The 12477-nt window shown below is 43.4% G+C and overlaps 1 protein-coding gene across 4 annotated transcripts in view; it reads right to left on the bottom strand.

Annotated features, from left to right (window-relative positions):
* KCTD5 (potassium channel tetramerization domain containing 5) overlaps positions 1-12477 on the bottom strand; it is a 370201-nt gene that overhangs the window by 91743 nt on the left and 265981 nt on the right. For all 4 annotated transcript variants that reach the window (XM_085629273.1, XM_085629275.1, XM_085629272.1 and 1 more), the window contains one exon: positions 8072-8197. In XM_085629273.1, coding sequence (XP_085485399.1) covers positions 8072-8197 — 126 coding nt within the window. The remainder of the gene's footprint in view (positions 1-8071; positions 8198-12477) is intronic.

The following is a 12477-nucleotide window of genomic DNA, read 5'->3' as shown; positions in this document are numbered from 1 at the left end:
AAGGTTTATATTTATTGACTCTAGAAGTCAAAATGCGCACTCGCACAGGGTCTTTGAAAAGGTCATCTGTAATACTCATGTCCATCAGCATATGGAGTGTCTGGCTTGACCTGTATGTGGACCCAAATGTCTCAAATAACAAGTCTGCTAATGACTTTATGCAGCGCCACACCATGGTACTCTGCTGCTCTAGCAATGAGTTCCTGATAAGCCCCATCATCATCAGGTGAGGTTGGCTTTGCAGGGTTAAGGTCTGGGTCATTGTCTAATGGAGGGTCAATGGTGTAATTGTCCCCTGGGTCTATAGGTGAATGAATATCTTCCTGATCAATATCTTACTCTTCAGGCTGTGAAAGTGGCGATACCGGAGGTGTAATGTGCAAAGGATCTAAATGTGAAGAAGAGGGAGGAAGTGGAGTGGATGGCGGAGCAGTCTAAACAGGGCTGGTAGCCACATCCTTCTTCTTTAAGGGAGTCTTATAGTGAGTCATCAGAAGGAAGCTTGCGTTTAAACTGGGGATTTAGCATTAATATATCCTGTATCAGGATTGATATAAATCTTTTGTTTGGGATCCAGTTTGGGGTGAACAATGTCTAAATTAGAGTCAGATGGTTCGAAGGAGAGGTCTTGATTTCGGCACCAAAAGTTTTGGTGCCAGGTTGGACTTGCTTTTAGGCACTGGAGGTTTCGGCTCCGAATCATGCTTGTTCTTTTGGTGTGGGGGGATTTTGGCTCTGCACCAGCTTTGGAACTGGAAGGTTTTGAATCTGAAGAGGATTTTGGTCGACTGTCTCGAGCCAGCAGGCTCTACCATCTGTGTCGGTGCTGAGACGGACGGTGGGGAGCCGGAAGGAAAATGCTACTTACCAGTATGCATCTGTTTTTGGCATGTAGAGCTGCTAATCCTCACACTTCGCATTAGATCGCCATCTGGTGTTGGGCTCTATGCTTGCACCTTGTTGTCTTGGAAGAAGTCTTTGTAGTCACAAGATAGGGGACTCCTCACTTGGATGATAGTGGGCATGGGCATTGGCTCCATCCTCAGATTGTTTTTCGCCATAATGGAAAATGGAGTTAGTAGAAAAGAAAGATGTACATGTGTGTATATCTAAGTTAGATAGTACTGGAACATATACAGGTCCCGGGGAGGTGGATGGGCGTGTGAGGATCTGCCACATTACATGTCAAGAACAGATGCATACTGGTAAGTAGCATTTTCCGTTCGAGGCATAGGAGCTGCAGATCTCACACTTGGCATAGACTGTGCAGCAGTATCTCCCCTAGCGGTGGTCACCTGTATCTGTTGCAGTAGTTTGAAAAAGTGTTTTAAGAACAGCTTGGCCTACAGAAGCTTGTTGCTTGGTTTGCACGTCAACACAATAGTGTTTAGTGAAGGTGTGTGTTGTAGACCATGTCACTGCCTTACAAATGTCTTCTAGGGGAATGTTCCCTAAGAATGCGCTCTAGGGGGAATTGGTAATGTGCGCTTGGCTTTTTGGTAGCATATTTGGATACATTTAACGATCCATCTTGCAATCCCAGCTTTTGAGATGGGGATTACCCTTATGCGGTGGAGAGAAAGCGACAAACAATTGTTTTGCAAAAGGATTTAGTCCTGTCAATGTAATAGAGTAGAGCTCTTTTGACATCTAATGTGTGGAGAGCTCTCTGCTACGGAGTCGGGATTTTGAAAAAACACGGTAGCTCCACAGATTAAGATGAAATGCAGAAATTACTTTAGGCAGGAATTTTGGGTTTGTTCTAAGAACCACTTTAAGATGTATTTGTAAAAATGGCCCTTGTATGGTCAAAGCCTGGATCTCCCTTACCCTCCTGAGAGATGACTGCAATAAGGAAAGCTACTTTTCATGTGAGGAACTGAAGTTCACATTTATGCAAAGGTTCAAATGGAGGTCCCATGAGCCTAGAAAGCACAATGTGGAGATTCCACACTGGAGAGAGTGGTAATCTGGGAGGTATGATTCGTTTAAGGCCTTCCATAAAGGATTTAATTGCTGGGACCCTAAAAAGTGACAAGTGGTGTCTGTTTTGTAAGTAAGCGGCAAGTGCTGCTAGATGTAGACCGTATGGATGAGTATGCCAAATAACATCTTTGCAAATTTAGTAAGTAGCAAATGATGTTCTGGATGGACGCATCCAGTGGATTTATATGATTGTTAGTTCAGTAAATGGCGAATCTTTTCCACTTTGCTGCGTAGTAAGCTCTGGTGGTAGGGCGTCTGGCCTCTTTAATGATGTTCATACAGTCCGGTGGAAGGTTAAGGTAACCGAACTGTACAACTTCAGGAGCCAGATCGCAAGATTCAGTTGAGTTGGATCGGGGTGCCTTATCTCTCCATGGTTCTGCGTTAGTAGGGATGGGGAGAGAAGTAGTTTTTGGTGTGGGACTAGTGAGAGTTCCAATAGTGTTGTGAACCACGGTTGGCGTGCCCATGTGGGAGCCACTAGGATCATTTTTAGAGACCGTTGTCCGAGCTTGCGTACCACTAGCCGAATCAGTGGGAGTGGCGGAAAAGCATACGCAATTCTGCCTGACCAGTTCATTCATATCGCATTGCCCTTGGACAGTGGGTGTGGTAACCTGGCGGCGAAGGTTGGGCATTTTGCGTTTGTGTGTGGCAAATAGATCTATGTTTGTTTGGCCCCACATCTGGAAAAAAGGTAGAAGAACTTGTGGATGAAGTTCCCAATCGGGAATCTGTTGTGTCTGTCGACTTAACAGATCCGCAATGTGATTGTGAACTCTTGGAAGGTGTTCCGCGAGGAGGTATATGTTTTGTGGGATGGCCCATCTACAAATGTTCTGTGCAAGCTGGGACAGTTGTAGAAAATGTGTTCCTCCCTGTTTTTGTATGTAATACATGGCAGTCACGTTGTCCGTTCAGATCAGGACGTCTTTATTTTGTACATGGAGTTGGAATGATTTCAGTGCTAGGAATATTGCTAGCAGTTCCAGATGATGGCTGTGGAGCACTTTTTGTTGAGTAGTCCATTTGCCCTGTGTTGTGTGAGCTAAGAGATGGGCTCCCCACCCTGTGAGTGATGCGTCTGTTAGTACTATCTGTGGAGCAGGCTCGAGGAACGGCCGCCCTTTGAACAAGTTGTGTGTTCCACCACTGCAGAGAGCGATGTGTGCGGCTGTCCACCAACACCAGATCTGTAAGTTGTCCCTGAGCCGGATTCCATTGATGTGCTAGACATTACTGTAAGGGACGCATTTGAAATCTTGCGGGAGGTACAATGAAAATGCAAGATGCCATCATGCCTATGAGTCGCATGAATACTCTGGCTGGGAGAGAGTGTTGGATTTGAAATTTGGTGATGAGAGCTTGTATACTGGCTAGGCTACGCTAGAGCTGTGGAAGTATTTATTGTGGCCCCCAGGTATTGATGTACATGAGGGCTGGAGGTGCGACTTGGTATAGTCGATTGTGAACCCCAAGTTGTGTAGTGTTTGGATGGTTTGAGGAGTGTGTTGGATACACCGGTTTGATGATCTGGCTTTTATTAGCCAGTCGTCCAGATACGGGAAGACCTGGATCGGTTGTCTTCGTAGGTGTGCTGCTACTACTACTACTGCAAGGCACTTGGTGAACACTCTTGGAGCAGTGGTGACCCCGAATGGAAGGACTTTGAACTGATAATGTTATCCGTCCAGTACGAACCTTAGATACTTCCTGTGAGCAGGATGTATGGAAATGTGGAAGTAGGAGTCCTTGAGATCTAGTGTGGCAAGGAAGTCTCCTTGTTGTAGTAGGGGAAGCACCTGTTGGAGTGATCATGTGAAAATTATCCGAGTGTATGTACTGATTGGGGGTCTGAGGTAGAGAATTGGTCGTAGGGTCCCGTCCTTTATGGGGATTAGGAAATACAGGGAGTAAACCCCTGTTCCCTGGTGTAGTAAGGGGACTGGCTCTATGCGTGCTTTTGAAGCAGCGAGAGAACCTCTTGCTTCAAAAGTGTAAGAAGGTCTGTGGACATTGGACGCTGTCTGGGTGGTATGTTGGGGGGGGGGGGGTGAGGGAGGGGGTAGCTGTAGGTTGTAGGCAGTAACCAAATGGGATAATTGGTCTTACCCACCTGACCGTTGCGATGGAGTTCCAGACAGGTAGGAACTGTGTTAATCTTCCTCCGACCGGAGTGGAATGGTCTGGGGGGAGTGGAGGAAAGTCACTGTTTAGCAGCAGGGGAGGTACGAGTGTTACCTCTGCCTCTCCCTTTACTGTTCCCTCTGTAACCTCCTCTGAAATATCCTCTATTAGGGGATGTTTGGTGGTGTTTTTAAAGGAAGATGAGCTATCTGTGTCCACGTTCTTGGAGGCTCCTCTATAAAAGGAGCGACGAAAGGAGCCACGCGTTTGCAGAGACTGCGACGCTCCCATGGACTTGGCAGTCTCTGTATCTTTTCATTTTTTCAAGGGCAGTGTCTACAGCCGGCCCAAAATGTTGGTTTTGATTGAACGGCTGATTTAGAATGGTTGTATGGACCTCTTGCTTGAAGCCTGAAATGCGCAGCCAAGCATGTCTTCTGAGCAATATACTGGTATTGACAGACCTAGCGGCAGTGTCCGCTGCATCAAGGGCACATTTAATTGATGCGTTGGTGATTAGTTTTCCCTCTTGGATTAGGTCATTTGCTTGAGTCTTACACTGGTCAGGCAAATGCTGTAATAAGGTTTCCAGCTGGTCATAATGGGCCCTGTTCTTTCTAGCCAGCAGTGCTTGAGTGTTGCCTATGCGCCAGTGATTGGCCGCCTGCGCAGCTGCCCTCTTGCCCGATGCACCTAATAATTTAGATTCTTTATCAGGGGGCGGTGCGTCCCCTGAGGTTTGTGAATTAGCTTGCTTTCTAGCATTGGACACTACTAATGAATCTAGAGGCAGCTGACCTTTGATGTATGCAGGTTCGTCAGGTGCAGGTCTATATTTATCGATCTTGGGATTAAGAATCCTGGCCCGTACAGGATCTTTAAATATGTCGGGAGCATACTTAATGCCCCCTTAATCATTGGTAATATCTGTACAGTCTTCTGGGACTGTTCAAATGTGTCTAGAAGAAAATCCTCTTCTGGTGTGTCTGAGTGCATGTGTACCCCAAGAAATACAGCAGCCCTATGGATGAGTTGTCCAAACCCAATATTATCATCTGGAGGAGATGGTTTTGTTGGGTTGGGGACTTGGGAGGTCTGGGGGGGGATCTATTGGATCATTGTAATCCCAATCGTCTTGTGGTGGGTCAATGGATCTATGAACGGGCCATTAGGGTCACAACCCACCCCTAGGTCATTATCATAATCATCTGGATGTGGTGTATGTGGTGGAAAAGTTACAGGCTGAGGCGGTGTAACAGATTTGGGGAGAGGAGGGGTGTTAGATGGGAGCACAGGAGAAGGAGGGATAGGTGATGTGGCACAGTCCTTCACAGGCACTGGAGGAGTTGGTGCTGTGTCCAATTTCCTCTTCTTGCATGGCACAGCTGTGACATGTCCTGTTTTAGGGTTGATATAGATATTTCTGTTCAGGATCAACAGAATCCGGATGAAAAAGTTCCTCCTCCTCGATAACCGGTTTCGGTGTCGATTATTTCGAGTCCGAGCAGGGCTGTTTGAGTCTTGTGCTCTTTGGCCTTAGGAGGCGTGGTGGAATCCTTAGGCTTGGTTTTTGGTTCCAAAGGGTTTGGTTTAGGAACCGTGACATGATTTTTAAATTTAGAGGTGTTTGACGCCGGCTTATCCACGGGTTTCGATGTAGTCGAGGCAGGTTTGTCTTTGGAAGCGGAAGGAATCGGAGCCGATTTCAGAGCAGAGTGTTCTTTTGGCTTCAGTGCCGAAGGTGCCAGTGGGACTAGTACATGCAGTTTGTTCTGTCCCGAGCTACCGGAAGGCTTGTCTTTTTTCTTCGGAGCGGGCCCGGAGGTGGGGCTTCTGAAGTGTGTTTTCGGTCGCGACTGGGGCCAACAGGCGAAGTCTTGACCGGTGCCTTCTGCTTCGGTGTAGGGGTTGGGGTAGGGGCAGTAGTACTCACTCGTTGCCCAGGAGTGATGGGGTCGTCTGAGTCTTCTGCCTCTGATACGATTTGGAGATCTTCGGAATCTTCTTCTGGGACATCTGGGCCTTCGAAGATGTCCACCGGTTCCGGAGCTGGTCTCTATGCCATGACGTGTCGTCGAGCTAGACGATCTCGAATGGTCTTCTTTGATCAAAAGGAGGCGCAGGCTGGGCAGCTGGACTCGTGATCTGGCAAGAGGCACAGGTTACAGACCTTGTGATGGTCACTGTGTGGAAATTTGGCTCCACATTGGGGGCATTTTTTGAAAGGCGTCCTTTCCATGAGCCGTAGGCCTTACGGCATCGATAGGCCCAGCGGCCCGCGTAAACTGGAATCGAACTGATGAAAGGCGCGTCGAGATTTCGATGCGTCTAGTCAATTTGAAAAGTTTGTTAAAGTTTTGCATGTCGAAAAGTTTGAAAACCAAAGTTTCGAACCGGTGCGCAAAAATTGCATCCGAACCCAATGGCGGAAAAAAAACAATGAGGATGGAGCCGATGCCCATGCGCACTATCGTCCAAGGGAAGAGTCAACTATCTCGTGACTACAAAGACTTCTTCCAAGACAACAACAAGGTGCAAGCATCCAAGCCCAACACCAGATAGCAATCTAATGTTAAGTGTGAGATCTACAGCTCATATGCCTCGAACATATTGTCTTGGTGCCGACTTTGGCCAGAAAGCAGAGGTGCCAAAGACTTATGAGATTTGGGTATTGGCTTAAGTGGCAAGGGGTCATCGGTACTCGCGACACCCTGTCCGGTGGCACGTCTTCAGAATCCATGTCTATCTCGAGTTCTGAATCAGACTCTGCAACAGAGATGACCTCTTCTTCAGTAGCGTTGATGTCTTCATGTTCGGACTCTTCACCGAAAATATCGGAGTGTGTTGATATTCTGACATTTCATGTCAAGATGTCGAGCCAGTCGACCGCGAAGTGTCTTTTTGGACCGAAACGATTTACAAGCATCGCAGTCATGCTCCTTGTGCTCCGAAGAAGAGCACAAGTTACCCCCTTTATGTGAGTCTGTGCGAGGATACTTAGCATGGCACAGAGGATAGAATTTAAACGGAGTCCGTTCCATCGACAGAAGATCGAACCAACACGTTCAGGCCCGAAGACCGCCCATGAAGTTTTCTATCAAAAATGAGGGATTTGTTGACCCCAGACCTTGTGACTGGAAAGACTTTTTTTCGAAGAACAACAACTTGCAAACATCCAGACCCAACATTAGATTGCAGGAGTATGCAAAGCATGTGTATCTAAAGCACACATGCCTCAAACATGTGAGTTACAAACCACAAAGCCAATGGCAAGCAACAGGCAGAATGCATTTCCAGGTCAAATTTCTAAAACTCCAAGATGTCTTTCACATACCACACAGCTGTGCTGTCTGGTAGGCTGCGACCTAAAAACGGTCTTTCAAGATAACCGTTTGGTGCCCCAGAGGTGAAAATAAAACCGGTGTAAAATAGTGAAGTTGCACTCAGAGTATGCTTTTCTTTGGGAGGAGGCAGCTGCATTCTAGGTTTTTATGATTACCCCTTCTTAATAAGTGTTTATTAGAAAAATAGCGGTTAAAGAATCAGACTGCAAATATATTGTGCTATTTTCTAGATAAAAAAAAACACTGTTCAGTCTTGGATAAGAATGCTTCAGTTTGTAGTTTATATTCTGCTTTACACACACAACTCTGTATCCCTTTCTGAATTTTAGGTATTTAACACGGATTACAAAGCAGATTGAAGATCTACATCGGGGGTCTCCAACTTTGGTCTGGAGGACTGGACCAAGGAAGATTTTCAGCAAAATCAGTGACTGTACAAATAACTGCCAACTAAATTTAATGTTTAACTCTAGAGCGGATATCCTGGAAATCAGAATCAATTCACAATTAATTCCTAATTTACATGCATGCACAAGTTATTTGCTGATTAAATAAAGTGTTTTATATATTTCATTATCTACCGTCCCAAATATATGACCGTTCAATCAACATACCTTTGCCTTTTCACTCGGTTCACTAGTTGTGCCATAGGGTGTATTATGTAACTCCTTTGAGACAACACACAGAAACTCTGCCTGGTCTTCATTTCCATAGTTGTAGGAGGAGCCAATACTGACAAGCTAAAAAGAAAAAATACATTCATGTTAAATAATCAAAATAAAGGGTTTTGTATTCAATGCCGCGCAAAACAAATGCCAATGTCAAATATTTTCAATTTTCATAAAGCAAGCCTGCCCCTTCCCATCCAAGTTTCCCCACCAACAATCGAGGATGATGGTGATATCTGTAGCTAAATCAGGGACCCCTCTACATTTAGTTCTAACAGCTAGATTGAAACAGGCAACAAAAGGAAATCTGCCTAAAGACAAAAAATAAAAAAATATCAGTGTGCCTATTTTCACTTAAAAACGCGTAGCAACAGTCAACAAAACTCCACAAATGTATTCCATGCATTCATTTCCTTCGAGGCTATAACATGCTGAATAAATATCAACCATTTCACTTGAGAAACAAATGATCTAAAAGTGGATTGAAACGAAATGAATACATTTACACTGAACTGTGCTGCACTCCGGTAACAATATCAGCTTTGATTACTACAGCAATTGAAAAATATAGGAATTTAAACATGTTCACCATATCACAGAACTTGTAAAGTTTATTGGTTAAGATGGAGCCCAACCTAAAATAGTAATGGGTTGTAAAATTCAAAGAGTATAGGCCAACAGATTGCGGAGAAGCATTATAAATAAATATGCCAAACAAGCGAGACTACAATTATGGTATTGGGAGTCAAAAGGATCTGGTTGACCATTATGTTACCTTAAGAAAAATAGAGGCAATTAATAGGCAGCTAGAACAAAGTCAGTCTTTATTTGACCAAATAAGACCTAACATGCTTCAATAGTCTGGGTTTGTGTAAAATCATGCCAATTTAAACTCAAACTGACTTGAATTTTAAATGCTTTTGTTTTCAGATCAATTGCAATTTGGGAACAAAAAGTGGTGAGTACAGGCCCAACATGTCATATGAACTTCACCGTTCAGCTCACTCAACAGCAGAGATCACAACATATTTGGTCCTGAGATAAAAATAGTATGCCCACATCAAATTGAAGCAGTGCAGACTACCATCACTCCGTTTCAAACATTAACAGGTTAGAGTGGCGAGACAAAACCCACTTGTACACTCCAACATTATACAGATGTGGACCCCAAGATAGTTTAAAAAAATAAAAATCTGGCTACATGAAAGAAATGCATGTTAGCCACTCGCCTGGAAGTGACATCAGACTAAGTTCCCTGAGGTGGTAAGAGGTTTTAGAGTACAGATGGTTTCTTCAACTGCAATTATAATGCGGGCTGGCCAGAAAGACTAAGATCTTTATAGTGACATTGGTTTAAGAAGCCTGCATGCCATTGACAATTATGTTAGTCTGATAAACAGTTCCTGAACTCTAGTTAAACAAGAACTAAATTACCCTTTGTCTACTACCCAAAATATATTCTTGAATGCCCCACATCCCATTTGTGGCTCTAGCAAAAACAAAGATGGCTGAAGTAAAAACAACATTTCTACAAACTTTATATGTACAAAAGATCTGGATGAGCACAAGCCAATGCTTCAACTTTACAGCTATATAAAGGGTTTAGCATAAGACCAACAACATGGGCATTTTATTATTGTACAAGACATATTAAGATTGGGATAAGAAAGGAGAACATCTATGAAAAAAATAATTCTTAGCAAATAAAACCATGAAGATGCAAAGGTAAGACTAATAGTATATATTAGGTTGATTTCAGGTGATAACTGTCGAAGGATCTTAAATGAAGTTATATTTGAACGCCTCAAGGTTGGCTTGATTGCAATTTGGAGTCATTGACCTAGTATAGGACTCTTAACGTAAAACCGCCTACAAATGAAATGAACCTGGACACAGTATTCAAAAGGATGAGCAACTGGGTGTCAACATGGAGGCACGTTTCTAAACTGGGCAAAGAGTTGGAGAAGCAGCAACTGAGCAGCTCCAGAGCTACATTGAAAGTCCCAAGAATACATGAGGGAAGCTTGCTTTCGCCCGCTGCGGGCTCCAGTCCCTGATTATCTTCAGTCTCTACTGATCAAGTTAAGCAGTGTCACCTCTACCGTATTTGATTTTACCGGTTCTTCCATCAGCGTTTATATTGTCCGCCACAACATCCCAACTATGTACCAAGAAAACACTGGTATCTGAAGTAGGACTCTACACCTGAAAAGGTGGTTTCGAACTGATTCAGAATGTGCAGTTCACTTCTAAACTGGGAAAGTAATTGCCTCACTTTGTAACTTATTACCATTTGATATCCCCCCTTACAGACCTATTGATCATTTTAAGTACTCTACTATTAAGCAGAATATACCAAACTACCTATATCCTAGCTCTCAAAGAAATCTGCATTGCCATGGATATATACATGTCACAGGATACAATAAAACTCAATGCCTCAAGGGCCAGAAATATGCAGATAGAAAAACGTGCTCCAGTGGAGCATAAGGCCTAGAGTACAGCTGATTGCGGCCCATGCCTTGCCACAATGCCAATAGTGAAGAAAGAATCCTCAGATAATTATCTACCATCCGGTTCTGTAGGATGGGGTGAAACCAAAAAAGGATCACACCTGAGCCTTGAAAGCTCTTTCGCACCTGCACACAAAGTTATGTCATCACAGCTTATACCAGCAAATGTTGTGAATATGGCTACAACAACATTACCCACTTGCATCATCCTGCACTTATAAGCAACAACTTCACTGGTTGCGACTTGCAAGATACACCATCTAAGCCACAGGGACCATATGTCTCCACACAAGAAGTAGTTTTGCATGTTGCAGGTGCACCAGCGTGTTGATTTCAAGGCTCTTTTTAATATTCAGACTTCAGTGAACCTTTCTTGAAACAGTTTACAACGTAGCCAATTTACCACGCATGCATAGGGACTGTAAAAAAGATTGGTCTTTAAATATGGCCCATTTTCTGAGACACTCTCAGGGAAAACTCAAAACAATTCTTTCCCGATCAATCATGACACCTGGTGTTGATACCTTTCAGTATTTTAAAATAAACTGAAACAAATAAATACCAAAGAATCTAGAAGAATGTGAATTTGATGTGATTCTATAACCAGGATATAAACAGGAGACAGAAATGTGGAATATCGCTATGATTCCAGCCTAAGCACCCAGTGACTAAATGTGTAGTTTTGTTTCACATTACCTTTGAAAATGACTCAGTTTCTGGATGCTTAATAAATGATAACCGATAAAAAGAAACTTCTGAATTACACCAACCCATGAGTTTAGACAAGCACCATATCTCCTTAAATTTAATCTACAAAAGTGCATATGTTGGGCTCTAGAAATAAACCTAAGATACAACAAAAACATGCAATTCCCACAAGTGTCTTGCTTATAATTTTTCTTAGCATGCAAGGGCATGCCTATCCCCAAAGAATACTCTGCTGCTCGCTTTGTTATTTAGCACAAGGTTGATGTGGTTAAAAACGAAATTAATAACCAGCAAAGCTCTTAACTAGGTCTCTGCTGGTGCTGCAATTTCGCACAGCTGACACTGAAGGCAATGCTTCCACTCATTTCCTAAGATCTGCCAAAGACTTCCTAATTTCTGAGTTCCACTAAAGATTTTGGATTTTGCCTTCTAATGGAGCCAACAGATAGTGTGTCGAGGAGGTCAAATGCTGTCACGACTCTTTCTACATATAGTATGTTCTTCAACTTCGTACACATAAGCTACAATACCACGCTCTTCCTGACCGCCACAGACCTAGGTTTACCTCCAAGGTACTTATAAACGAGGGATACATTAAACCAACCAACAGCTTGTGGCCAACGGACACTTAATCAGCGGTTCTCAACCTTTTGACTTCTGGGGACCCTTCCACTTAATTACTGGAACTCGGGGACACCCACTAAATCATTAGAATCATTATTGAAATCCAGGGACCATCGGCCTAAGAGTCAAGGATTTGAACCGCAAAACAATAAATAAAAATGCTGAAAAAGCATTCAAACAAATACACAAATGACATTTCGCAAACCCAAATTAAAAATTGCTTTAAAAAAAAAACTTTTAATAGAAAGGTTGGCGCTTTTCTAATTTGAAATCACACATACTATAATGGACCTGCACTGCTTCCATAAATCAATCTGAGGATACTAATTTAATTCTTAGCCTCCAATTTTAAATTTCTTCACATTTATAGTACATTTAAAAGTTTTCAGCTGTAAATTAAGCTTCTTTATATACACTTTATTAATCTGTTAATCTTTAATTTTCAGGAGTCGCGGACACCTTGTGGAGGCTCTGCGGACCGCCAGGGGACCCCGGACCACAGGTTGG

Source organism: Triturus cristatus, chromosome 10 (genome assembly GCF_964204655.1).
Source record: "Triturus cristatus chromosome 10, aTriCri1.1, whole genome shotgun sequence".
NCBI classification, from domain to species: domain Eukaryota; kingdom Metazoa; phylum Chordata; class Amphibia; order Caudata; family Salamandridae; genus Triturus; species Triturus cristatus.
Note: the sequence above shows the minus strand (reverse complement) of the source record. Positions and strands in the feature narration are given on the sequence as shown.